Consider the following 24,713-nt stretch of genomic DNA (forward strand, 5'->3'; position numbering starts at 1 on the left):
CACAAGTGGATTTGGCTATTCTGCACAGCTGCGTTGGAAGTGGATTGAAAGTGCATTATTCTACATGTACGGAAGGGGCTCTTGTATCAGGCACTGAAATGCTACTGAATTGTGTGTGGATTGTTCGAGGGTTCTTCTCTAATGCTACGAAATGTTAATAGGTTAATAGGTTTCCCCCCTGCTCCCCACAATCCATTGTAACTTTCCAAACGTTGCTTCTGCATCGTGGCCAAGGTATTTTTCACCTATGTAAATGCTGTAGACAAAAATATCTGCAGTGTTGTGGGAATGGTGAAATATAATGCTCTTGTTGCTCTATGCAAATTGCCTTTTTCTGCTGTCAGGGGTGAGAACTGCCCTGTTGGTCTCCAGACTGATGCAGACCTTCGTATTTCTGGCTCAGGGATGGAAGCTAAGAGGGCCCAGGTTAGTTTTTTTCTTTCTTTCTCAGTCTGCTTAACCCATGATGCACCCCTGGGGTGTACTGCCCAGGGGGACGTATGGGGTCAAATGTCTCTGGGCTAGTTCCATTTAGTCACACCCTCCACACCCCTCCTCCTTCCCCCTAGGTCCATACACAGAGGCCCCTTCCGCACACGCAAAATAATGCGTTTTCAAACCACTTTCACAACTGTTTGCAAGTGGATTTTGCCATTCCGCACAGCTTCAAAGAGCCCTGAAAGCAGTTTGAAACTGCATTATTCTGCATGTGCGGAATGAGCCTGACTTTGGGTGGAACTTTGTGACGAGAATGCTTCCAGAGTACTGGGTAAAAAGTATCTTGTATGCTGTGAAAGGATGGTAGCAAAATTGACATAGAGTCATAGGTGTGGTGTAGTGGTTACGAGCAGTGAATTCTAATCTGGGGAACTGGGTTTGATTCCTGGCTCCTTCGTGTGAGTGTTGAATCTTAGTGAGTGTTGAATCTTATTACTCTTTATGAGAGTGTTGAATCTTATTTTTTTTTCTTAGATAAATGCTGGCTAGTTGGAGAATAGGTGGATGTTATTCCAGTCCCAAGACCTCTAATCGTTCACTTTGTCAGGCAGCTTTTGCTCCAGAACTTTAAGCAAATTGCTGGATTTATCGAAGGCCATTAGTCGTGATACCCAAATGGAGCCACATGGGTCAGAAGCAGTAGGCATCTACCCATTGCTACGGGGGCAAGCGGAAGTGGTAGAGGCTGTAGCCATCTTGCTCTGCCTTGGGCAAGGTGACCAGACGTCCCGCTTTTGGTGGGACAGTCCCGCTTTTGAGCAATTTGTCCTGCGTCCCATGGGGTTTTTTAATTCTCCTGATTTTTGGAAGGCTGCCGCACTGCCTTCTGGGGTGCTCCCCTGTTTCCCGCCCTGTGACAGGGCAGGAAACAGGGGAGCGCCCCAGAAGGCAGTGCGGCAGCCTCCCATGCACGTGGAGCGCACTGCCTTTTGGGGGGCTCCCCGGTTTCCCACCCTATCACAGGGCAGGAAACTGGGGAGCGCCCCAAAAGGCAGTGCGCTCCTGCGGCCACGCGCATGCGCGTGCGCCCCGCGTTAAAAAGGTGAAAATCTGGTCACCTTAGCCTTGGGGCTTCCCTACAAGCAAAGGTTTGACTGTTCTGATCTGCCAAGGCTATTCACATGCTCCAGTTGTTACCCAAAAACTTAATGTCTTTCAGTGGCCAGACAGACATATATCACTTTGTGGAATTTTTGACAGGTTAACGATTCTTTGTTCATAAGCACTTGTACTTTTCCACTTCGTTAAAACAACGTTTCATGCTTACCAACCTTTGACATTGTTTCAGGGTTCTGGTCTTTGCAAGCTTGCATATAATGACAGAACAAAGAAGCTAAGAAGAAATATTGATAAGCCTAAAACAAAATGCAACCTTCATCTTCCCCTAAATGCTAATGATACATATGTCAGACTCTCAAATGTGGAAATAACAGAGAGTCCTAAAGCAGTTTATTTCTAACAACGCATAGAGTAGCAATAGAAAGCTGAATCTAAGCTCTCCAGCTTAGATCCAGAGATTGTATCCTTCAAACCCCCCCCCCTTTGTCCCACACCAAATGTGCCTCACAAATTCTACAACATTTGCACTACAGAGCTTCAAAGTACCTGAGAACCGTTCACACCTTCTTGCAGGCGCCAGGGGGTTGCCAGGAAGGGAAGAGGGAAACAGAAAAGCAGTTACAGGAAAACATTTGCAATTCTTACACGGCAAGACATCTGGGCACTGACAGGCTTGGGCCTGACAACATATACCTCTAAAGTATCTTCCTCCTATGCCCCTTAGGGCTTGCCTAATCAACATTAAGCTTAGATATCCATGCTGCTTGACTCCTTATTCAGCTCAAATTGAGAATCAGAAGGGTTTTTTTATTTCTAAAAGTGAGTAGCTACAAGTGACTAATAAAAGTCAGCAATTAATATAAAATGGAAAGATTAGTAAATGCAATTTGACATAAGTAATTAATACATGGAATTAATTCTCAGTGATATCACAGTGAAGGGTGTTGCATTAGAAATACTTCAGAAATGTCTAGCTGCAGACATTAAGCAGGTTACATGAAGAGTTGGGTTGCCCTGCCAGCATTGGGATGTTGAATCTGTGGATGTCTCTAGGTTGTACTCTCCTCTGTCATAGGACACCTCCTTCCTGTTGCGCAGTTGAGTTCAGATATGCCAGAGTCAGGCTAGAACATAGGTGTCAAACTCGTGGCCCTCCAGATGTTATGGATTACATATCCCATCATCCCTTGCCAGAATGATGCTGGCAGGGGATGATGGGAACTGTAGTCCATAACATCTGGAGGGCCGCGAGTTTGACACCTGTGGGCTAGAAGAAAGATCCCGGGATCTGGCTGAAGGAAACCTAAAAAAGGAGATTGCCGGGGCTGGAAGACAAAGTCTTTTTCTCTGTGCTTTAGGAAACAGCTGCTATGCTAAAATGACCCAAACAAGCGAGTGTAACTTCCCTCCAAAGCAAAGGGCATGCAAATAAGGGGAGCATTCTCCCTGGAGATTTACATGCAAGGGCACAGTCCAAGTGAGGTCTGGAACATGAATCTGAAATAAATAAGCAGCCCTGTAGGCTTCTTGCTGGATAATATGCTCTTTGGAGTGGCTCATGATGGACAGGAGGTAATCTAGGGCTCCCCAGAGCGGTCGTGCCTCTTATCCAATTTTAATGTGAAATACCTGCATCCTTGTTTGTTTCTGTGCGTATCAATATTAACTCGTTTTCTCTCTTTGCAAGGAGGGTGATGCTGTGCCTTTGACAGATGTCGTTTCCAGGTAAGAACGGCCGTTTGCATCGTGTTCTCATTTGTTTTGCTGTCCGATCGGGCTCTCCAATGGGGTCTTGTTCTCTTTGCAGGGAGCACATCCCATCCCAGGACATTTCTATCCCTGCATCAGAAAGTGCTGACGACTCACATGGTGAGTGGTGCGTAGCAGAGTGTATAATGAATGACATTACATAAAATTATCAACTGTGTGAAGGTCAACAGGTGTGTTTGTGTGTGTATATATAGAGAGAGCTTGTATGCCACTTTAAATAAGAACAGTTATCTTAGTAAAGACCAGCCTTTTTGCCTCAGAAATCATAAACAAAAGAACTTTACTTCTACGGAGGGAAAAAGTATATCTATAAACATAGTAACACTTATATGTCAATACATTTACAGTTCATCCTTTGGTTACAGTTTGGTTACCAATAACAAGCATAGTTTACAGTATTATACTTTCAGCCAGAGGCTTTTACATAGCTTTTAGTTAACAGACAACTGAACGACATCTTTCCTCAGTCTGTCAGAGAACTGCAGTCTCCAGCTGTCACATTTGGAATGTTCGCTGAGCTCTCCCAGAATTCCATGCCTGCTGCATGCAAGGCTGTCAAATCCAACACTTTGTACATGCAAATGCTATGTGTGGTGGGTGAGCATTCCAAATGTCCCTGCAGGCGCCAAAATTTGGGGACCCCTGGTCTAGTGTTCTAAGGAGTGACTGCGGTCCAATCTAAGAGGCGCCAAATGGCTCACGTTGATCCCGTCTCCCATCTCTCCATTTGTAGTTACTGAAACTACACTACTGCATACCATGAAGGAGAGAATTTGTGAGACTGTTTCAGAAGCCGAGGAGGTCAATGTAGCCGCAGAGCAGGAAACAAAAGAGGATTGTCGAAACAACATGGAGGGCATGACAGGTAAGTCTTGAAGATCAGACCCTGGTGAAATGGTCCTCTGGTGTTTTGTAAGCTGGCTGAGACAGAAAAAGATCATAGACAATCGCTTCTGAAAGGGGTGACATGCTCTCTAACTCTACTCTCTTCTCTCTGCTTCATACTTCTTAACTTATTAGTTTTACACAGGTTACTAAAATATAAAACAACTAGACCACATCTGCCCAACTGTGAAAATCAATCTCACGTGCATAAAATTTTGCAGCTGAATGAGTGATAGGTCTACTACAGTGGCTCTCAACCTGTGGGTCGCGACCCCTTTGAGGGTCGAACAACCATTTTACAGGGGTTGCCTAAGACCATCGGAGCAGCAGTGGCGTAGGAGGTTAAGAGCTCGTGTATCTAATCTGGAGGAACCGGGTTTGATTCCCCGCTCTGCCGCCTGAGCTGTGGAGGCTTATCTGGAGAACTTAGATTAGCCTGTACACTCCCACACACGCCAGCTGGGTGACCTTGGGCTAGTCACAGCTTCTCAGAGCTCTCTCAGCCCCACCTACCTCACAGGGTGTTTGTTGTGAGGGAGGAAGGGCAAGGAGATTGTCAACCCCTTTGAGTCTCCTGCAGGAGAGAAAGGGGGGTTATAAATCCAAACTCTTCTTCTTCTTCTTCTTCTTCTTCTTCTTCTTCTTCTTCTTCTTCTTCTTCTTCTTCTTCTTCTTCTTCTTCTTTTTATGTTTTATATATACCGATTTTATAGTTGGGGGTCACCACAACATGAGGAACTGTATTAAAGGGCTGTGGCATTAGGAAGGTTGAGAACCACTGGTCTACTATTACCTTCTCATAAAAGAAGCAATGTCTCCACTTAATGAGTTTGTTTATGTTCTTTCTTTCTCTTTGCTGAATTCAACAGGGGATTCTTCTTCTGCTGTGGCCGTGCCCTGTATTGCTGCGGAGAGAAGCGGGCAGAAGGGCATGTGAGTGTCGGCTTTCTGTGGGTGTCTGTCGTGGGCGTTTCGTGGTAGCCAAATAAACCTTCTGAAGCCCGAGCCAGGTGGCTTCTGAAGCAGTAGTAGGTTTCTCCGGTTGGTGTGGGAGATCTTTAGCTTTCGGATCCTGTTGTCCCCCACCACTCCAAGCAGGTGGAAGAAAAAGAGCTGGTGACATCATGTTTGCCACTACATCTCTTCCAGTTAACCCTCAGAAATAGTAGTAGTAGAAGAAGAAGAGTTTGGATTTATATCCCCCCTTTCTCTCCTGCAGGAGACTCAAAGGGGCTGACAATCTCCTTGCCCTTCCCCCCTCACAACAAACACCCTGTGAGGTAGGTGGGGCTGAGAGAGCTCCGAGAAGCTGTGACTAGCCCAAGGTCACCCAGCTGGCGTTTGTGGGAGTGTACAGGCTAATCTGAATTCCCCAGATAAGCCTCCACAGCTCAGGCGGCAGAGCTGGGAATCAAACCTGGTTCCTCCAGTTTAGATACACGAGCTCTTAACCTCCTACGCCACTGCTGCTCCCCAGAGTAGTAGAGTAGTGATCCCCAGCAGGGTGCCCATGGGTTCCATGACACCCACAGAAAGTTTTCCTAGTGTCTGTCATGCATTTTTAGAAAGTGGGTGAGACCAGTTGGGGATTTTGCCCAGGAAGGCACCTGATAGACCAGTGGTAGCGAACCAATGGCATGGGTGCCAGAGGTGGCACTCAGAGCCCTCTCTGTGGGCACGTGCACACAGAGTACATCATGTGGGGGTGAAAGCACTGTTAAACCCCACTGATTTTTATGGGAAGAACTAAAGCGCGATCCTTTACCTGAGAGTAAGCTCAGTTGCTGGCGATGGGGCTTGCTTCTGAGTAAACCCTCTTAGGGTCGTGATTCACCTGTTCGAAGAGTTGCACGGTTGCTTCAAAGCAAAGCCACCAACTACCACCAAGCTTACTCCCGAGTAACGCACGCCTCGGAGCCAACCGTTTTTCTAAACTAAAACCTCAGTATTCAGGTTAAATTTGCCGTGTTGGCACTTTGCGATAAATAAGTGGGTTTTGGGTTGCAATTTGGGCACTTGGTCTCAAAAAGGTTCGCCATCACTGTGACAGACCGTTGGAGATTTCATTGGCTGTGAAGATTTTTGAAAACATAGCTGCCACCACAGCTAAGGGGCTTCACTGTGTGACTGAAGGGACGTTGTGGCAGCCATTTTGTGTCTGGCTTCACTGCTTTCAGCGGGCATTTTGCAGCTGCACCCGCCACACGGTGTCTGAATGTCAAAGGTGCACACAGGCTCAAAAAGCTTTGGAATTGCCATGATCAAAATCAGCTCTAGGTACTGCATGAAAATCTGTGTGATTAGCATGGAGTTTCTGGGGATTCCTAGAGTTACCTCCTGCCACTTCCTGGCTTTCACCAAAAGTAATGTAATGGCACGTGCATTGCTCCTGCCTCCTATGTCTGTGCTCCCAAATCTTCTGCCAGTTGCCAAGAACAACCTGTGTATGGTGATGACTACAGTGTATGCAGTGGTGGGATCCAAAATTTTTAGTAACAGGCTCCCTCGCCAGCCCCCCCTCAGCAAAGGGGGCAGAGGCGTACCTAGGCAAATCTGAGCCCTGGGCAAAACCTGAGTTGGATGCCCCCCCCCATGGGCAGCCACCCCACCACGACCCCAAAAATTTTTTTGCACCAGGTCATTTCTAAATCATCATCACATTATAGAAAATGCCCCAACTCACAAATCTGAACACAGCAATGAACACAGGTACGAAAGGTTGAGAATCAATGAATTGCAGTACCTGAAAGGGATTAACCCAGTTCTGGGAGTTACATTATTAGTCGCAATTGCTATATGGAACCTTCACGTTCAAAGGCAGGATGCCTCTCGGGGAGGCGAGGGCGTGGGGATGGAAAAGCGGACCCAGTTAGTAACCCCCTCTCGGCACACACAAATACTTAGTAACCCACTCTCGGGAACTGGTGAGAACCTGCTGGATCCCACCTCTGAGTGTATGGTGATAGCTATTGTCACCTTGCTCTGCTTTATGCTTTGGGGGCACATCCAGTTGGCCATGGTAGAAAATGGGACGCTGAGCTAGATGGACCATTTTGATCTGACTCAACGCAGCAGCCCCAACAATCTCCTAAAGCAAACTGTCTTGTTTTAGTTTCAGCGTTTCCCCCACCGAGAGAGAAGTGGAGGTAAGTCTTGGGTACAACCACTGGACTCTTCTGCTCGCAAGCTAGGCATCAAAAGAACATGAATGGCATGACTTGCCGAGCTTTAGGGGGGGACCCATAATTTTGTCTCCTCCCTCAGTTGTACCCCATTCTTGATTAATGTCACCCACCTTTTTTTTGCTTTCAAGTCACCACTTATGGTGACCCCATAGCAGTGGTGGGACCCAAAATTTTTAGTAACAGGTTCCCATGGTGGTGGGATTCAAACTGTGGCGTAGCGCCAATAAGGCTGGGTGGGGCATTCTGGGGGCATAGCCAGGCATTCCGGGGGCGGGGCATTCCTGGGCAGGGCTGTGGCAAGGATGCAGCCGCTGCACCAATCCTTGGGCGGGAAACGAATGCACGCAGGCGCAGGCTGCCACGCACGCCGGTGCACCTCCTGCTAGACTGCTTCAAGTTCTGCGCGCTACTGCTGAGAGGAGGGGCGTAACTGAGGCAAAAATCACGTGGCAAAATCACCAATTATTAACCCCCTCTCAGCACACACCAATAATTAGTAACCTACTCTCGGGAACCTGTGAGAACCTGCTGGATCCCACCTCTGCCCCATAGCAGTGGTGGGATTCAGCCGGTTCGCACCACTTCGGCAGAACCGGTCGTTAAAATGGTGCTTGTAAACAACCAGTTGTTAAATTATTTGAATCCCACCACTGCCCCATAGGGTTTTCAAGGCAAGAGACATTCAGAGGTGGTTTGCCATTGCTTGCCTTCGCATCATGCCTCTGGTATTCCTTGGAGGCCTCTCATCCAAATACTTGCCAGGGTCAAGACTAAGAGTATGTGACAGGCCCAAGGTCAACCACCCAGTTTCCATGGCCAAGTGGGGATTCGAACCCGTGTTTCCCAGCTCCTTGTCCGACGACTTAACCACTACACTACGCTGGCTCTCTTTTCCCACCTTATCACTGCTTTTTTTGCTTTGCTGATCAATGTTTTCGATGTGAAAATAACTTTACAAGGTCACCATCGTCCTCCTCATGATTCTGGTTTGGAAGGAATCTTACCGCCGGTGGTGGAAGGGGAGGGGAGGCCCGTAACCCATACTGAAACTTTTAAGCAAGTTTATTTATTTTGGGACTTATAGGCCACCAATCTAATTAAGGAAGAAGGGAAGGGGAAGAAGGGACAAAAAAGTATAAGAGTAGGGCATGGGAGGAGGAAGGCCAGCTGGGACAGGAATACTGTTGCTGTCCTCAGTCATAGGCCTGGTGGAATAGCTCGGTCTTATGTCTCTTTCAACAGGCAGAATTTCTTAGGCTTTCTCTGGGATTCAAATGTGACCTCTTCACTCTGGAAAAGAGAGTCAGGCTAGAAGAAAGATCCCGGGATCTGGCTGAAGGAAACCTAAAAAAGGAGATTGCTGGTGCCTTAAAGTTACTTGAGGTAAGAATCATAGAGTTGGAAGAGACCCCAAAGGCCATCAGGTCCAACCCCCAGCAATGCAGGAACACACAATCAGAGCACTCCCGACATATGTTCATCCAGCCTCTGTTAGAAAACCTCCAGAGAAGGAGACTCCGCCACTCTCCGAGGCAGTGAATTCCACTGTCGAACAGCCCTGACCGTCAGGAAGTTCTTCCTAATGTTTAGATAGATTGCTATGATGCTTCAAAGCTTCACGTGATTCACACACGTGATTCTCAATGTGTTTAAGAGGCAGGCAGAGAGGAACGTGAAGTCTTTGGAAGGATGGAAATGAATAATAACTTTTGTCGGCATTCATGGTCTTGGAATTGTTATTGGCACAGGTAGCAATCCAAACAAGCACCTGTAAGGCTTAATGCCACTGTCGTACCAATATCTCTAATATTCAATAAAACAAACAATTAGAAATAATTCTTTATACCTTGTTAAACTTAAGAACATAAACAATTTGTACACAGGCTTATTATTGTGTGATAATTTACTATTGTGTGATAATTTACACAAAGATTTTTAAACCAAATAGTCCCTCTACAAAGGGCTCACAGCTACAAATTAACATAAACAATATGCACCCGGATTGTCATTCCCCAATTGTTGAACGTCAATCCTTCATGGTAGGCCACTAAATGAATAGAATCCCACCACTGATTATGGGAGAAAGGAGGGATGCTCTACGCAACAGCACTTTCTGCACAACACAAATAAAACATCTTCAGGCAGGAAATAACATGTTTCCTTCATAAGCATAAGCATTTATTGTCATTGTGCACGCACAACGAAATTTACAGCAGCATTCCTCGATGCACACCATTTCAGACTCATGCCCCATCCTCACTTTCCCCTTCCTCCACCCATCCCTACACAGCCCCAAACACATCAACATGAAGCCGCGGAGTTCAGCATAGCCACAACTCTAGAGTAGAAGCTGTCTCTAAGCCTCTTTGTCCTAGTTTTGATAGACCTGTATCGTCTGCCGGATGGTAACAGTTCAAAAAGAGAGTGTGCTGGATGAGACGGGTCTCTCAGAATATTTTGGGCTTTCTTTAGGCTTTGGGAATTATAGAGTTCTTCCAAGGAGGGGAGAGGGCAGCCGATAATCCTCTGTGCAGTAGTGATCACCTTTTCATGGAGTTCCACATGGTTTTTAGCCCAAATGTTTTATTTCCTGCCTGAAAATGTTTTCTGTGCGTGTTGTTCCCCAGCAATGCTTTCTTGAAAATGTTTTGAAAACATTTTCACTTGCCGTGTGATCTCTTTAAGACATACCCCACTCCTGTCTGCAGTCCCCAGATTTTCTCATTGGCACTAATTTCTGAGGTCATGCCAGACATCTTGGACTATATTTCCATCAGGTTTTTTAATTTGTTTTTTTATTATTTTGGGGGTAGCCCCGTAGACATGACCCCTAGAGAATCACGTGAAGCTTTGAAGCATCATAGCATCAGATCTAAGAAGATGTTTTTAAAAACCCTAGAACAGCCACAAAATGGCGGCCCGAAAGTGTTTTCTAGGGGGTGAGGTGGACAAACAAGGGGTTTTGAAAACATTTGCAGAAGATCTTCAGGGGCTTGCGTGGAAAGGGCCATAGATTCCATTTTCAGGAGCAGCACTGACCCTCCTTGGAAGAACTCTATAATTCCCGAAGCCTAAAAAAAGCCCAACATATTCTGAGAGACCCATCTCATCCAGCACACTCTCTTTTTGAACTGTTACCATCCAGCAGACGATACAGGTCTATCAAAACTAGGACAAAGAGGCTTAGAGACAGCTTCTACTCTAGAGCTGTGGCGATGCTGAACTCCGCGGCTTCGCGTTGATGTGTTTGGGGCTGTGGAGGGATGGGTGGAGGAAGGGGAAAGTGAGGATGGGGTATGAGTCTGAAATGGTGTGCATCGAGGAATGCTGCTGTAAATTTCGTTGTGCGTGCACAATGACAAGAAAATGCTTATGCTTATGCTTGTGTCTGGTTCCACCGTAGGCATTGTATATTTTGTCTTTTATTTGACTCCAGTTAATTGGTTCTGCTTAAGACAGCTTCCTGCATATGTGCTCTGTTTCTCCTCTGGTTTCGGATGTGTCCTTTCCCCAGTCTCTGGCCTCTCTCAGTGAAGATAACCAAGCACAGGAGATAGTGAAGAAACTTCAGAAGAGCTTGGAGCTGCTCAGTCTTTATGCCAGCCGAGTGGCCAGCAAGGCAGAAATGCTGGGAGCCATCCATCAAGTAAGTGACGCGTCCCAGGAAATTGTAAGGGTCGACTGTTTAATGCACAAGCAAAGAACAACCCATTCCTTGAAGACATTACTTATTATTGCCTGAGCTGCTGTGATGTCACTGTGGCAGTGGCTGAGAAGGAAAGGTCAGTCACAGAATGTTGAAAAACAGCGCACCGTCCTATTGAGAGAGAAGTAAGAGGTCCAGTGGTGGGATCCAAAAATTTTAGTAACAGGTTCCCATGGTGGTGGGATTCAAACTGTGGCGTAGTGCCAATGGGGCTGGGCGGGGCACGATGGGGGCATGGCCGGGTATTCCAGGGGTGGGGCATTCCTGGGCGGGGCTGTGGCAAGAACGCAGCCACTGCGCCGGTCCTTGGGCGGGAAACGAATGCACGCAGGCGCAGGCTGCCACGCACGCCGGTGCACCTCCTGCTAGACTGCTTCAAGTTCTGCGTGCTACTGCTGAGAGGAGGGGCATAACTAAGGCAAAAATCACATGGCAGAATCACCAATTAGTAACCCCCTCTCGGCACACACAAATAATTAGTAACCTACTCTCGGGAACCTGTGAGAACCTGCTGGATCCCACCACTGAAGAGGTCCATTTGGAAGGTGAAAACTCTCTGACCCAGAAAGGCTCTGCAGGGGCTCGGAAGCTAGTGTTACCAAGGCAACAGAGCTTGTGAGCCAAATGGAAGTGGGGGCGGGGGGCGGGGGGCGGGGGGCGGGAGATCCATAAGCAAGAAATTGTGTGAGGAGTCCTGCTCAAACCCTAGTGCCAGAGGGGTTGTTGTTAGGAAAATCTATGTTTGCATTGCTTCAGAACGCTTGTGTATGTTTAACAAGTCAACAAATAGATTTTGTGGTGTTACTTCTGGTGCATGAACCTTGTTGATATTGTTAGTCCCCGGGTATGAGATGCAGAAGGGGAAGGGAGCTGTAGATTCAGGGGAAACCAGACTGGATTGCAAGCCCAAGATATAGGTGACATTCCAGCGGCTGCCTGGCAGGATGCTCTCATTCCGTGACAGCCCCAAAGACCAGAAATGTTATTTGGTATACCGGGGAGGGGGTGAGTGCCTCATGCGGTGGTTTCCTGCACACCTTTAAATGTGGATGGGACTTTTACAGCGGAACCTCGGTTTTCATCGGTCATCTGTCCGAAAAGAAGCGATGAAAACCGAAACCGATTAAAACCGAGGCAAACTTTTCCATAGGAATCAGTGTAAATCCAATTAATCCGTTCTAGGCACTCCAAAAAACATGCCCAAAACACATTTTTGGGTGAATAAACATAGTGTTTAATGCTGAAAACAGTAACAAACAATAACACTGTGACCAGCTTCAGAGCCAGTGGACCAATGTCGCACCAGAAAGCTGTCCAAAGAGGTCTGTTTCTGACGCCTCTTTAAGATTTGTCTGAAATGGGGCAAGACATTGTCATTAAACAAGTTGCAGGCACGGCCTGCAACAGCTTTGTCTGGGTGATTTTTCTCCACAAACCCCTGCACCTGACTGCAAATTGATGAAAACCCAGGCAAATCAATGAAAACCGAGACAAATTTTTCACTGAAAAAAATCAATGAAAACCGAAACCAATGAAAACCGAAGGCAATGAAAACCGAGGTTCCCCTGTACTTTGTATAGCACAACATCCTTGCCATGTTGCTCACTGCACCAGCTCCTTTTCGAAGCTAGAGAAAAGGGGGAGGGGTGTCCTTCTTGGTTTTACTGCGGTTGCTGAGGATCAGTCAATCAGAAGCCTTTGGGAAGGGTAGAGCCAATCAGAATGCAGCACGGGGGCGGGGGGGGGGAAGGTTGTTCATGCTTACCAACCTTTGACATTGTAAGGATTGTAAATTACTGATTGTAACCCAGTATGATTATGCCATGCGGAAACGAACTTAGAGAGGATTTTGACAGGTTTTTTTTCATAATTATTTTATTTTATTCAATTTATAGGCCGCTCTTCTCGCAGGCTCAGGGTGGCTTCCAACAGTAAAAATCCCATGAAATCCATAAACATTCTTTTCAAAACACGGCACTGTTCATTCCAATGGGCTGGTAATGTCTAAGGCCCCTTCTACACGTGCAGAATAATGCACCTTCAATCCACTTTCACAATGGTTTGCAAGTGGACTTTGCTATTCCGCACAGCTGCAAAGTGCACTGAAAATGAATTGTAAGCGTATTATTCTGCATGTGTGGAAGGGGCCTAAGTTGAATTCCATAAACTCATATACTTTCTGCTTCTCTGTATGCATCACCTCATACCTTTTTATGAGTACCTTTTCCCTTTCAACCCCAACTTGGATGAAATGCCATCAGATAAACAAACCTCGTAACTCTTGTAGCAACTGACGGCTAAGAGACATTTATTCTAGCATAAGCTTTTGAGGACTACAGACTGAATCATTAGCTCTACTGTTGGTTGCCGGGTGAACGGATTTCATTTAAACTTAATTCTGGGAAGTTTTTGGCTTTGATTTGTCTCATCTGGGCCTCTTTCCAAAGCCGAGTCATTCGGGATGTCTTCTTGTTCAAGAAGTTCCCTCCTCATTGGAATCTAACTATTGGACTTTCCAGTCCAGTGGACTTCCAGTTCAGCTGCCCAAAGAAGAACATAAGAACATAAGTAAGTAAGAACATGAGTACGAGCCTGCTGGATCAGACCAGAGTCCATCTAGTCCAGCACTCTGCTACTCGCAGTGGCCCAACAGGTGCCTTTGGGAACTCACATGAAAGATGTGAAAGGAACAGCCTTCTGCGGCTGTTGCTCCCGAGCACCTGGTCTGCTAAGGCATTTGCAATCTCAGGTCAAGGAGAATCAAGATTGGTAGCCGTAGATCGACTTCTCCTCCATAAATCTGTCCAAGCCCTTTTTAAAGCTATCCAGGTTAGTGGCCATCACCACTTCCTGTGGCAGCATATTCGAAACACCAATCACACGTTGCGTGAAGAAGTGTTTCCTTTTATTAGTCCTAATTCTTCCCCCCAGCATTTTCAATGAATGCCCCCTCGTTCTAGTATTGTGAGAAAGAGAGAAATTTCTCTCTGTCAACATTTTCTACCCCATGCATAATTTTATAGACTTCAATCATATCCCCCCTCAGCCGTCTCCTCTCCAAGCTAAAGAGTCCCAAACGCTGCAGCCTCTCCTCATAAGGAAGGTGCTCCAGTCCCTCAATCATCCTCGCTTGGCAGGAATGAGTGGCTGCTGGAACTCTACACCCTCACAAGGTTGCGTTCTCTTCAAGGTGGTGCTAGAAGGAGCAGAATTAAAACCCACATTCTGACTTTGCTAGCGCTGTTTTGACATTCTCTGTGTGTGGTCAGGATAAATGGAGCGTGTGAGGGACACAGTCCTGGCGTGTAACTCCTCAGACTTCCGCCTTTGCTCATGTCGAGGTCGGTGCCGAATTCACCAGCGGGACTCTTTCCCCTCCAAAATTTTACTCTTAGGAGACCCGGGTCAGTAAGGCAGTTGAGGTGATGATCCAGCATGTGGAGAACCTGAAGCGTACGTACGCGCGAGAACACGCAGAGCTGGAGGAGCTAAAGGAGGTGCTCTTCCAGAACGAAAAGTCCTTCAGCTCTTCGGGGGACCGAGGTAACGGCTGAGAAGATAGTAGCAAGAGCCCCCATGGCGGCCATTTGCTATCCTGTAGGGTTGGGCATCATTGCCTAGCATCAGACCAACATTGAGTGTGGGGAGTTTTCTTCCCTTCTGTGGCACGTGACACGCATTCCTTCCATTCTAGGGTGTGCCTGACTTTGTGTTCAGTGGCCCTTCCCAAAGGGGGGGGGGAATGATTTGATAAGGAAGAAGAAGAGTTTGGATTTATATCCCCCCTTTCTCTCCTGCAGGAGACTCAAAGGGGCTGACAATCTCCTTGCCCTTCCCCCCTCACAACAAACACCCTGTGAGGTAGGTGGGGCTGAGAGAGCTCTGAGAAGCTGTGACTAGCCCAAGGTCACCCAGCTGGCGTGTGTGGGAGTACACAGGCTAATCTGAATTCTCCAGATAAGCCTCCACAGCTCAGGCGGCAGAGCTGGGGATCAAACCCGGTTCCTCCAGATTAGATACACGAGCTCTTAACCTCCTACGGAGATCCTGTAGGCAGGCAGTGGCAAACCACCTCTGAACATCCCCTGCCTTAAAAATACTACACAGTTGCTATAAGTCAGCTGTGACTTGATAGCAGTTTCCGCCACCACAAAGATATCCGCGTAAGAACGGAAGAGGTGCCCAGCTGGATCAGACAGGTGGTCCATCTGGTCGACCATGCTGTCTCACACAGTAGCCAACGTGGAGGGTCAACAGATAGGCCACAGGGACCAAGACCTTCTTCTAACGTTGCCTCCTAACTCCCAGAGGTTTATGGCTACTGGCACGTGGAGTATTTTGACATTCAAGGCACTTGTCAATTTTGTTAGCGATGCAAGACAGTGCACTTCTGCTATGGGCGACCAATGACATAAATTGGATTATGCCAACAGGCTATTGAGGGTTTTCTGAGCTGTGCAGCCATGGTCTGGTAGTTTTTGCTCCTAATGTTTTGTCTGCATCTGTGGTGCCACCTCTTTCTTTACCAAATATCAAGCCAACAGAAGAGAGTTTTAAGTAGCTTTATTGGCAAAAAAAGGGGAGCCGTCCACCCCATGGACAGAGTCCGCTGAAACAGTATATCCACAGCACGTTTATTCCCTTCTCCCGAATTTGCCACACTCTCTCTGTTGGCAAAGGGTACATAGAGTCACAACTTCCTGGTCCACCTATTTATGGGTTACTTTTAATATGTGGCCCCCTCCCATATTCTTCCTGTATGTTCATTATAATACAGTTTGTCGTCAGAGCAGGAGGAGAAGTTAATATGCATTAGCTTATTAAGCATGCTCAATACGTACAATCCGATACAAGTTTTGCCCTTCAGCCTAGTCATCCAGCGGTCTTATCTTGTCCTGCCACAAGCATCCTCCCTTATGACTCATCTCCTCATTCCTAGTAGAAAACACATTTCTCGTGTATCACACATCTACAGCTGGTACATCACTGTAATGCCTCTGAAGAGGTCGGCCACAGATGCAGGCAGAACGTTAGGAGCAAAAGCTACCAGACCATGGCCGCCCAGCCCAGAAAACCCACAACAGCCTGTTGATTCTGTCCATGAAAGCCTTCAACAATGCCTTGGGTCACTTAGCAGTCTTGAGGCTGAGGAGTAAATTTGCACTGATTTGAAGCTTAGCCCTTGTTATGCTAGACCGAGATTATAGAATCTGATCTCCAGCCATTCAGAAAACAGGTGGGGTGGGTCGTCTTTTTGGGCCTTTCCCCACTTACCTTAAGCCCCACGCTACTCTACTCAAGTAGCGTGGAGTCTGCCAGCACTCCCCATTACAGGGGCGGCGACAGCGCAGCGCCCCCTCAGCGCGCGACATCCCTGGCGCTCTTGTAAACGGCGCCTTTTGATGACGGGGATGCCCAGGTGCGCGGCATAGGGGGGATCATGGTGAGTGGGGAAACGCCCTTTGAATACTTCTCCCCATGCGAAAAGCCTGGTGGAAACTAATTGTTGACGATGCTTAGTGAAAGCATCAAGCGGTTGTTTTTGGCCTGGGAGATGACGGCCACGCTGTATTCATCACATGTTGCTCTCGCTGCTCCTGTTGCAGATGAATTGTCAAGTAAAAAGCTCTCCAACTCTCTAAAGGTAAAGATGCTGTTGCGCTCCATCACTGCTTCCTTTCTGCTTGGCTTGGTGCTCAGTGCGCTCTTTCCCTTGCGGTACCCGACCATCCGCTTGAGAAGAAGAGGTGACTGAATTGCCTCCCTGCTTCCTCCCTCCTTCCCTGTGCCACCCCAAGGCTGCAGAATGTCCGCAATAACCCTCATTAAAACCCTCCCCAAAGGGGGGAGAAGCGGGTCCCATAGGTGGTGAGAGACCCAGAAGGTGAAGAAGAGGAAGAGGAGGTGCCCCTTGCTCCCCTCTGGACATACCCATTGCTTGGGAGCAAATGGCCACCAGTTTGAGCCAGCAGTAACCAGATTCGGATATACCCAGTGGCGTAGCACCAATGGGGCCAGGTGGGGCACGACACCCCGGGCGGAGCAGTGGAGGGGGCGTGGCTGGGCATTCCGAGGGCATTCTGGGGTGGGGGTGAACGGTGCCGCAGCAGGGGCTGCAGAATGGAAACAGTCCAAATAGGGGGGAAAATTACCTCCTAAGCATGATTCTGTTATGGAACTCTTGAACCCTATTTGGGGCAGAAAACCTCAAAGATTAAGGATAAGTTGAAGCGGACAGCCATGCTGTGAAGCCGAGCTCGGGGCCTTCTCTCCCCTCTTCTCTTTGCCACCCAGTTTCTCTTCTCTTCTCTTCTCTTCTCTTCCACCACCCAATTTCTAGCCTTAAAAAACAACCCTTAAGATGAACAATTGCGCAGACTTGCTCAAAGCAGCCAAACTGGAGCTTCGGTTGTGGCTTGCTAGACTGCGGAACAAAGGTGTTTTGTGAAATTCATGCCCGACAAGGGATGTGTTTTTCTTTTGAATTGATGAATCTTTCAAGGACGCTTATATGCAGTGGAGCAAACCGGTAGCCTCCAAGTTGCTTGGCGGGTCACTTAGCAGTCTTGTGGCTGAGGAGTAAATTTGCACTGATTTGAAGCTCAACCCTTGTTATGCTAGACCGAGATTACAGAATCTGATCTCCAGCCATTCAGCAAACAGATGGGGTGGGTTGTCTCTTTGAATACTTCTCCCCATGCAAAAAGCCTGGGGGAAACTAATGGTTGACCATGCTTAGTGAAAGCATCAAACCGGTAGCCGCCAAGTTGCTAAACACCCCTGGAAATTCAACCGCAGTAGTTCCCTCCAGGAAGATGTGGAGGCTTTTGAGAAATTGGGTGGCCCAGATACTTTTGCGCTGGCGAGAACCTGCAAGATGCGCCATCTTGGGACTGCACCCGTCTGCACCGTTATTCCTGGAAATTGAAAACTTGGGTTTTTAATTCTGCTTGTTATTTGCATTGTGCGACCCAAGCTGGTTATGCTGCCGCTGTGCCTTGGCCGCTTTGCATCCATTCCCTTCCCCTCCGCTCATGGCGTCAAGTTGCCTTTCCGCACCCTGTTGCGCATCGGTCGGCTGCCACTTGAGCATGGAGTAGCCAAGCTGTGCAGAGTGCTGTGATGTCACAGCAAAAGGAAATGCCTTGGGTGGGCGACCTCTGGCATGCATCTTCTGAACAGTGGCATGTTTGGCATGCAGAGCCCGGTCTCATCCCAAGGTGAGTCCTTGAGCATTCTGCTCATCCTCATAACGCGCAGGTGTCAAACTTGCAGCCCTCCAGATGTTATGGACTACAGTTCCCATCATTCCCTGCCAGCATCATGCTGGCAGGGGATGATGGGAATTGTAGTCCATACCATCTGGAGGGGCGCAAGTTTGACACCTATGCTATAACGGATGGCCAAGTACATCGATCCCCCTTTCCCATTTTTATTGGCTGGTGGACCAATAGTCACACAAGAAGATGCTGTGGGCAGGGGGTTAGTAAGGCCACTGTTTAAAGCTGGAGTACATACCACCATGCACAAGTTTGAGGTCATGCACTGTAGCATGTATGAAAAAAATGCGATGGATTCTGTGGCTCTTTTCCGCTAATAATGGCACTTTCCTCTTCCTGTGGATCTGACCCATTAGTGGTGGCATTTACCTGTCCCTTGGGCCAGTTGAGTGCCTCTGCTGGTGGAATGGATCCATCCCTGCGTAAAAAAACCTCTGACCAATTGCACGGCCTTTCTGGAATTACGCTTTGCTTCTCTTAAGTGCTGCTCATGCATCGAAGCTGTGCTGCTCCTCAGCTGCCGAACGCGTAACCCGTTGTGCAGTAAACTCTTGTTTCTGTGACAGTCCTCCCTACGCAGAGTTAGCATCGCAGCCTTGCCCAGGAATGTGGGAAATGCTGGCTCCGGCTTGCCCTTGGTATGTAGGCGCGTTCCAAACGTTGATTCTCTTGCTTATCTTAAATGCTTTGGATAATGCAGATTGAGGGCTGTTCTCCCTTTCTCCAAAGGCTCCGTCGAATGAAATGGACAGAAGTGACCAGAATGAGAAACTCAACAGGCGCTCGAGTTGGTAAGACTGTGAGGGGTTTTCTTGGGTTTAAAAAAGGAGAATTGAGAATTAAAATGTTTCCGAGCTTTTAAGCGTTCCTACAACACGTATCTCAACAGTAGGCCAAATCCAGAGTAAATTTTCTGCTGGTGTAAAGGGGCTTCACGGTCTTTCCCTTTCCACATTTCTCCATGAAATGGTTCTCTTAGGGCCGTGGTGGCGAACCTTTGGCACTCCAGATGTTATGGACAACAATTCCCATCAGCCCCTGCCAGCATGGCCAATTGTAGGGGCTGATGGGAATTGTAGTCCATAACATCTGGAGTGCCAAAGGTTCGCCACCACTGTCTTAGGGAGTAGGAGGATGCACAAAACAACACGGTTGGAGCTGCAGTTGAAAGGGGGCATCTTGCAGCTGCAGCGGGGTGGAGTGAAACCCGTGAGGTTCTCACCCCCTCTCCTTATTGGTTATCACTGTTGGTAATCTCTCTGGTTAGAGATACCTCTGCTTTATAAGAAGAGTCAGTGGTGGAATTCAGCCGGTTCGCACCACTTCGGCAGAACCGGTTGTTAAAGTGGTGCTTGTAAACAACCAGTTGTTAAATTATTTGAGCCCCGCCACCGGAACCGGTTGTTAAATAGCACTGACCCTTGTAGCATGTATGTGAAGTTTGGATTTTTTGCCCCTATGTGCATCACTTTGCATTTTGCTACATTGAACTGCATTTGCCATTTCTTAGCCCACTCACCTAATTTATCAAGGTCCGCTTGGAGCTCTTCACAATCCTTTGTGGTTCTCACCACCCTACATGGACAGAGGTATTAGTCCCCTTATTATTTTGGACAGAGGTATTAGTTTGGACAGAGGTATTAGTCCCCTTATTATTTTTGGTGTTCTGAACCCTTGGTAGGTGCCCTGAGTCCTTTTGTTTGGTTTTAAAGAAGTAAATCTCCAAACTTCCTATTCCCTAGCCCTAAGGTTATTGTGTGTCTGTCCACCAGCACTCCAACAGGTAGTGGGATAATTTAAAAAAAAAATGCTGGTAGCATGCATGGTGTCGGTAATTTGCTTTCTTTTCCATTCCAGTTCTTTGACACCAACAAGATTTGATCTCTAATAGAGGGAGATTTGACTTCAAAAGATCATACCCCAAAATGGTTCTTGATTTCTAAGGCAGTGGCATATTTGCCCCTGGGCAAATGTTCCTGGTCACAATTAATTTGGTCACATGCGGGGGCACAAAATCACCTCCCCCCACGTGACCACATGCCTTCTGGCCCAGCAGCCACGGCGCAAGAGAAACTCACGCCCCCGGCTGCTTGGCAGGCAAGAGAGGCTGCCCTCAGCTTCTCTCACACCCCGGTTGCTGGGCCTGAAAGAGAGGCTGGAGCCCAACTCGCGAGTTAGCAGGGCTCCACGTGGGGGGACCCTGAAGGGGTTTTTGCCTCTGGGTGCCATTTGGCTTCCATATGCCTCTGTCTAAGGTGCTACTAGACACCTAGCTCTTCTGTAGGTATTTCTGAATGTATCTAAGTCCACATTTTCTTCCATCACTGCTTTCCTCAAGTCTTTCACTGTCATTCCATGAACCATCTTCTTGCAGATCTGTGTACAGGATCTTGTGTTTGATCTTGTATTTGTGTTGTGAGAGTAATTACTCCAGCTTTTACCTGCTCTCACTGTTAGTTTGGTTTCCTGCTGCTCTGAGAGACTTCTTTGCATGGTTGTTTCTCTGCAGCTTTCTGTTGTCATTTTTACACGTTCTAAAAAAATTACTCCTCCCCTCCGTCTTGCTGTCTGGTGAATAAAATGGTTAATGGTTAATAGACTGGGTTGGCTTCAGTAGTTGTAGTCACCCAGGAACCCCCGAAGAATGCCAGAAGACTACTATGAAACAGTGCAGACTGTTCAAGATCTCCTGGCAGTGTAATTGGGCGATGTGGTTGGGACAACTTTGGCCTTTGGTATCACAGCTTGAAGAATTAGATTCTGCCATCCAAAACTTAGAAAGAAACTAACAACCTGATATATGTGCACATAGGCTATGCGCTGGGGGAAGGTGGGGCAGAAATACCTGTTCCCATGTGAAAACAACTGTAGATTTTATATGAATACCAGCTGGCATTCTTAGGGGTTAGTAGACATTTTGCAGCAAATGAAATTTTAGTTTTGTATCATGTAATTGTCAAAATTCAATTAAATATGGTTTGGCGGGATTAAAGAATTGATTGCTTCAGGCACCAGTGCACTGTTGATTTTGGCATGATTTTAGAATAGCTAGTCAGAATTAGGAGCACACACCATTTTTTTCTGGTATTTTGTAGATTCAGGTTTATTGAACCAGAAAAATGTAAACACTCTTTCTCTTCCATCTTTTCTCAGCAACTCTGTAAGGTAGGTTATGCTGAGAATGTATGAGTGGCCCAAGAACACCAAACTAGCTTCCATGACTCAGGAAGTGCTCAGGAAGTGATGTCACAGGAAGAGGCAGGGTTTGCAGTTGTGTCTTAGAACAGTGGTTCTCAACCTGGGGGTTGGGACCCCTGTGGGTGTCAAATGACCCTTTCACAGGGGTCGCCTAAGACTCTCTGCATCAGTGTTCTCCATCTGTAAAATGGATAAATGTTAGGGTTGGGGGTCACCACAACATGAGGAACTGTATTAAAGGGTCGTGGCATTAGGAAGGTTGAGAACCTCTGTCTTAGAAGAACAGCACAAGAAGGGGTGGGTTTGGAACTGGAACAGACATCATGATGCCCTGCCTCTTGACCATTGGCTGGTAAATGGTATTGAAGGGCATGACATCACAAAGTGACATCTCATCTTTCCGAAACTGTGCCCGTAAATCTCCAGGTATTTCCTGAGTCAGACCTGACAAACAATAATGGGGGCAATTTGTTTCTGATGCCTTTCTCCATCTAGGACTTTCTCAGCATTATAGTTTACTGTGGGGGATTCAACATGGCACCCAGTGACATCTTTCCTATTGCCTACCAAATGTCTTTAGAAAGTGGGCAGGGCCAGGTGAGGCTTTTGCCCAGCAGGGCTTCTGATGGGCCACTGGAGATCTGATTGGTTGTGCAGATTTTTTTTAAAAAATATACTTCAGCAGCAGCTGCCACCACAGCAAAAGGATCTTTTCTACAGCACTGAAGATATAAGCATGAAAATATTTTAAACAGTATGTTCTTTAAAAAAAACATCCTGTTAAAGATAGCTTTTGCCTGAAATGTTGAAGAATTACTATTAGCAGTACACACGATCTCACACCTGATACCTGTGGAAGCCATTTTATAGTTGCACATACCACCTCATGTCAGAATTGCAAAGGTGCCCACAGGCTTAAAAAGTTCAGGGACCTCTGGTTTTGTGAAGCAGGAGATCAGATTGTAAAATTACCAGAATGGTAGTGGCAAATCCAGCCACTCCATTGTAAAGATGTAAAAATACCATCTTCAGAAGAGAGAATGGTGGTTTCTGCTGGTTATCCCCTCCCACTTCAGACTCGCTCTTTGCCCTTGTACTATCTCAGACATTTTCTGACTCTGAGGAATAATATTTGGGGGGAGGATTAGTGAGTTGCAGCAGGAGAGGAAAGTAAACAAGCCCCATTCCACGAGGTCTCCTTTACAAGCTGATACCCAGGAAAACTCTTGTCTCGCCACGAGGCAATTTAGGCCTTTGAAGTTTGGTACACTCGCATAGGCCTTCCTGTTCTCCATCCGAGATGAAAGCTACCTATCATGTTGGCGTGGGTTGGAATTACAGGATGCCCTTTCCTCACGCCCACATTTTCCAGCCAGCCACCAGCTAAGCCAACCACTCCACCACCTGTTTATAGGGCATGAGTGGGGACAGGTAGGGGTTTTGTCCAACATGGCTTCTCGTCGACTATTGGAGATTTGACTGGCTGTCGATTTTTTAAAAAACGTTGATTTGGCAGCAGCTACTACCACAGGACAACAATCTACATTGTGTCACTGAAGCTAAACTGTGGCCATCATTCTGCGGCTGACTCCACCTCCTCTGGCAGCCATTTTGTGACAGCCATTTTGTTGCCACACCCACCGTGTGACAGAATTCCAAATTTGCCTTCAGGCCCAAAAAGGTTGGAGATCCCTGCCATAGACGGTCTCCTGAGCATAGCCAGCGTGGTGTAGTGGTTAAGAGCAGGGGAAAAAATTTGGCTGGGAAAAAAATATTTAAAAGCCGTGAAAAACGAAGGGAAGTAGATTCGTGGGTCGATTCATACAGGGAGACGGCTAGAAACGTCAAACACACACTGCCTTTCCAAACTCTTGGTTGCGCCTAACTTGTAAGTGCAGATGGGTTTCCTGTCTTAAACTGGAAGAAGGGGTGAACTGTATTGTCGAAGGCTTTCACAGCCGGAATCACTGGGGTGCTGTGTGGTTTCCGGGCTGTATGGCCGTGTTCTAGCTGCATTCTCTCCTGACATTTTGCCTGCATCTGTGGCTGGCATCTTCGGAGGATCTGATGGATCCATCAGATCCTCCGAAGATGCCAGCCACAGATGCAGGCGAAACGTCAGGAGAGAATGCTGCTAGAACACGGCCATACAGCCCGGAAACCACACAGCACCCCAAGGGGTGAACTCTTCAAAAAAACAAACAAACAAAACTCTTCAAAAAACAAACCAGCGACTGACTGAATGCAAATCTTCCTTATAGGAACACTCTTACGGAGCCGACGCCTCCTGAGACGAAAGCAAGCAAGGCGCAGAAGCTGAACGAAAAAGAACGTTCTTCATCAGCGCATAATAATTTCGGCAAGTAAGTGGGGACGAGACGCTAGAATCTCGTCCGCTTTGGAACCTAGGGAAGCTGTCGTGATGGGCTTTGCATGACGGTGTTGGTGCCGGGCAAGAAAGGAGAGCAGCCCACCCAGGGGTCAGAGGTGAAGTCCTACTTTTTCTGGCGTAAGTGGCTATCCAGACAGCAGCGGAGTTCTGATGTATAGGATGACTGCAACGCTACCAAGCAGTAAACAGGACCCAGGGTAGAGAGGCAGGCCCCCCCAGGAAAGTGTTAGAAATTGCCTACCCGAGATCTCCTTCCCACCAAACATATTCCAAGCGCAGAAAGGAATCTGCGGAGATGGTCCCAGAGAAGCCAAAGGGGAATGCTGTGGATACAATAACTGGATGTGTACATTTCGGTATTAGTGTGGCAGCTTCAAATTAGGGAATTTTTGCAGATTTGGGGGTGGAGCCTGAAGAGGGCAGGGCATAACAGCATATAGTCCATCGCCAAAGCAACCATTTTCTCCAGGAGAACTGATCTCTGTCGTCTGGAGACCAGTGGTAATTCCAGCAGATCTCCAAGCCCCATTTTGGTTTTGGCACATGCAGATTTCAGAAGGTCGTGATGAAGAGCAATACAGGCGCCTGGGGAATAGCATGCATTTCTTAGGGGGCAAGATACACCTTTCTCCTTTTTAACCTTCACATGAAGCTGTTTGGGGGTTGGGGAAGCGGGCAGAGGGCTGGAACCAGAGGTGGGATCCAGCAGGTTCTCACAGGTTCCCGAGAGTAGGTTACTA

The 24,713-nt window shown here is 47.4% G+C and overlaps 1 protein-coding gene across 1 annotated transcript in view; it reads left to right on the top strand.

Moving 5' to 3' along the window:
* The window catches only part of IRAG2 (inositol 1,4,5-triphosphate receptor associated 2), a 78,724-nt gene that overhangs the window by 51,146 nt on the left and 2,865 nt on the right, over positions 1–24,713 (top strand). The window contains exons 19-32 of the mRNA XM_048501492.1: positions 345–426; positions 3,245–3,282; positions 3,365–3,426; positions 4,061–4,192; positions 5,082–5,145; positions 7,325–7,358; positions 8,640–8,780; positions 10,912–11,043; positions 14,499–14,646; positions 16,710–16,747; positions 17,063–17,074; positions 18,950–19,021; positions 19,113–19,174; positions 23,843–23,944. Coding sequence (XP_048357449.1) covers positions 345–426; positions 3,245–3,282; positions 3,365–3,426; positions 4,061–4,192; positions 5,082–5,145; positions 7,325–7,358; positions 8,640–8,780; positions 10,912–11,043; positions 14,499–14,646; positions 16,710–16,747; positions 17,063–17,074; positions 18,950–19,021; positions 19,113–19,174; positions 23,843–23,944 — 1,119 coding nt within the window. The remainder of the gene's footprint in view (positions 1–344; positions 427–3,244; positions 3,283–3,364; positions 3,427–4,060; positions 4,193–5,081; positions 5,146–7,324; positions 7,359–8,639; positions 8,781–10,911; positions 11,044–14,498; positions 14,647–16,709; positions 16,748–17,062; positions 17,075–18,949; positions 19,022–19,112; positions 19,175–23,842; positions 23,945–24,713) is intronic.

The sequence above is a fragment of the Sphaerodactylus townsendi genome, linkage group LG06 (genome assembly GCF_021028975.2).
Source record: "Sphaerodactylus townsendi isolate TG3544 linkage group LG06, MPM_Stown_v2.3, whole genome shotgun sequence".
NCBI classification, from domain to species: domain Eukaryota; kingdom Metazoa; phylum Chordata; class Lepidosauria; order Squamata; family Sphaerodactylidae; genus Sphaerodactylus; species Sphaerodactylus townsendi.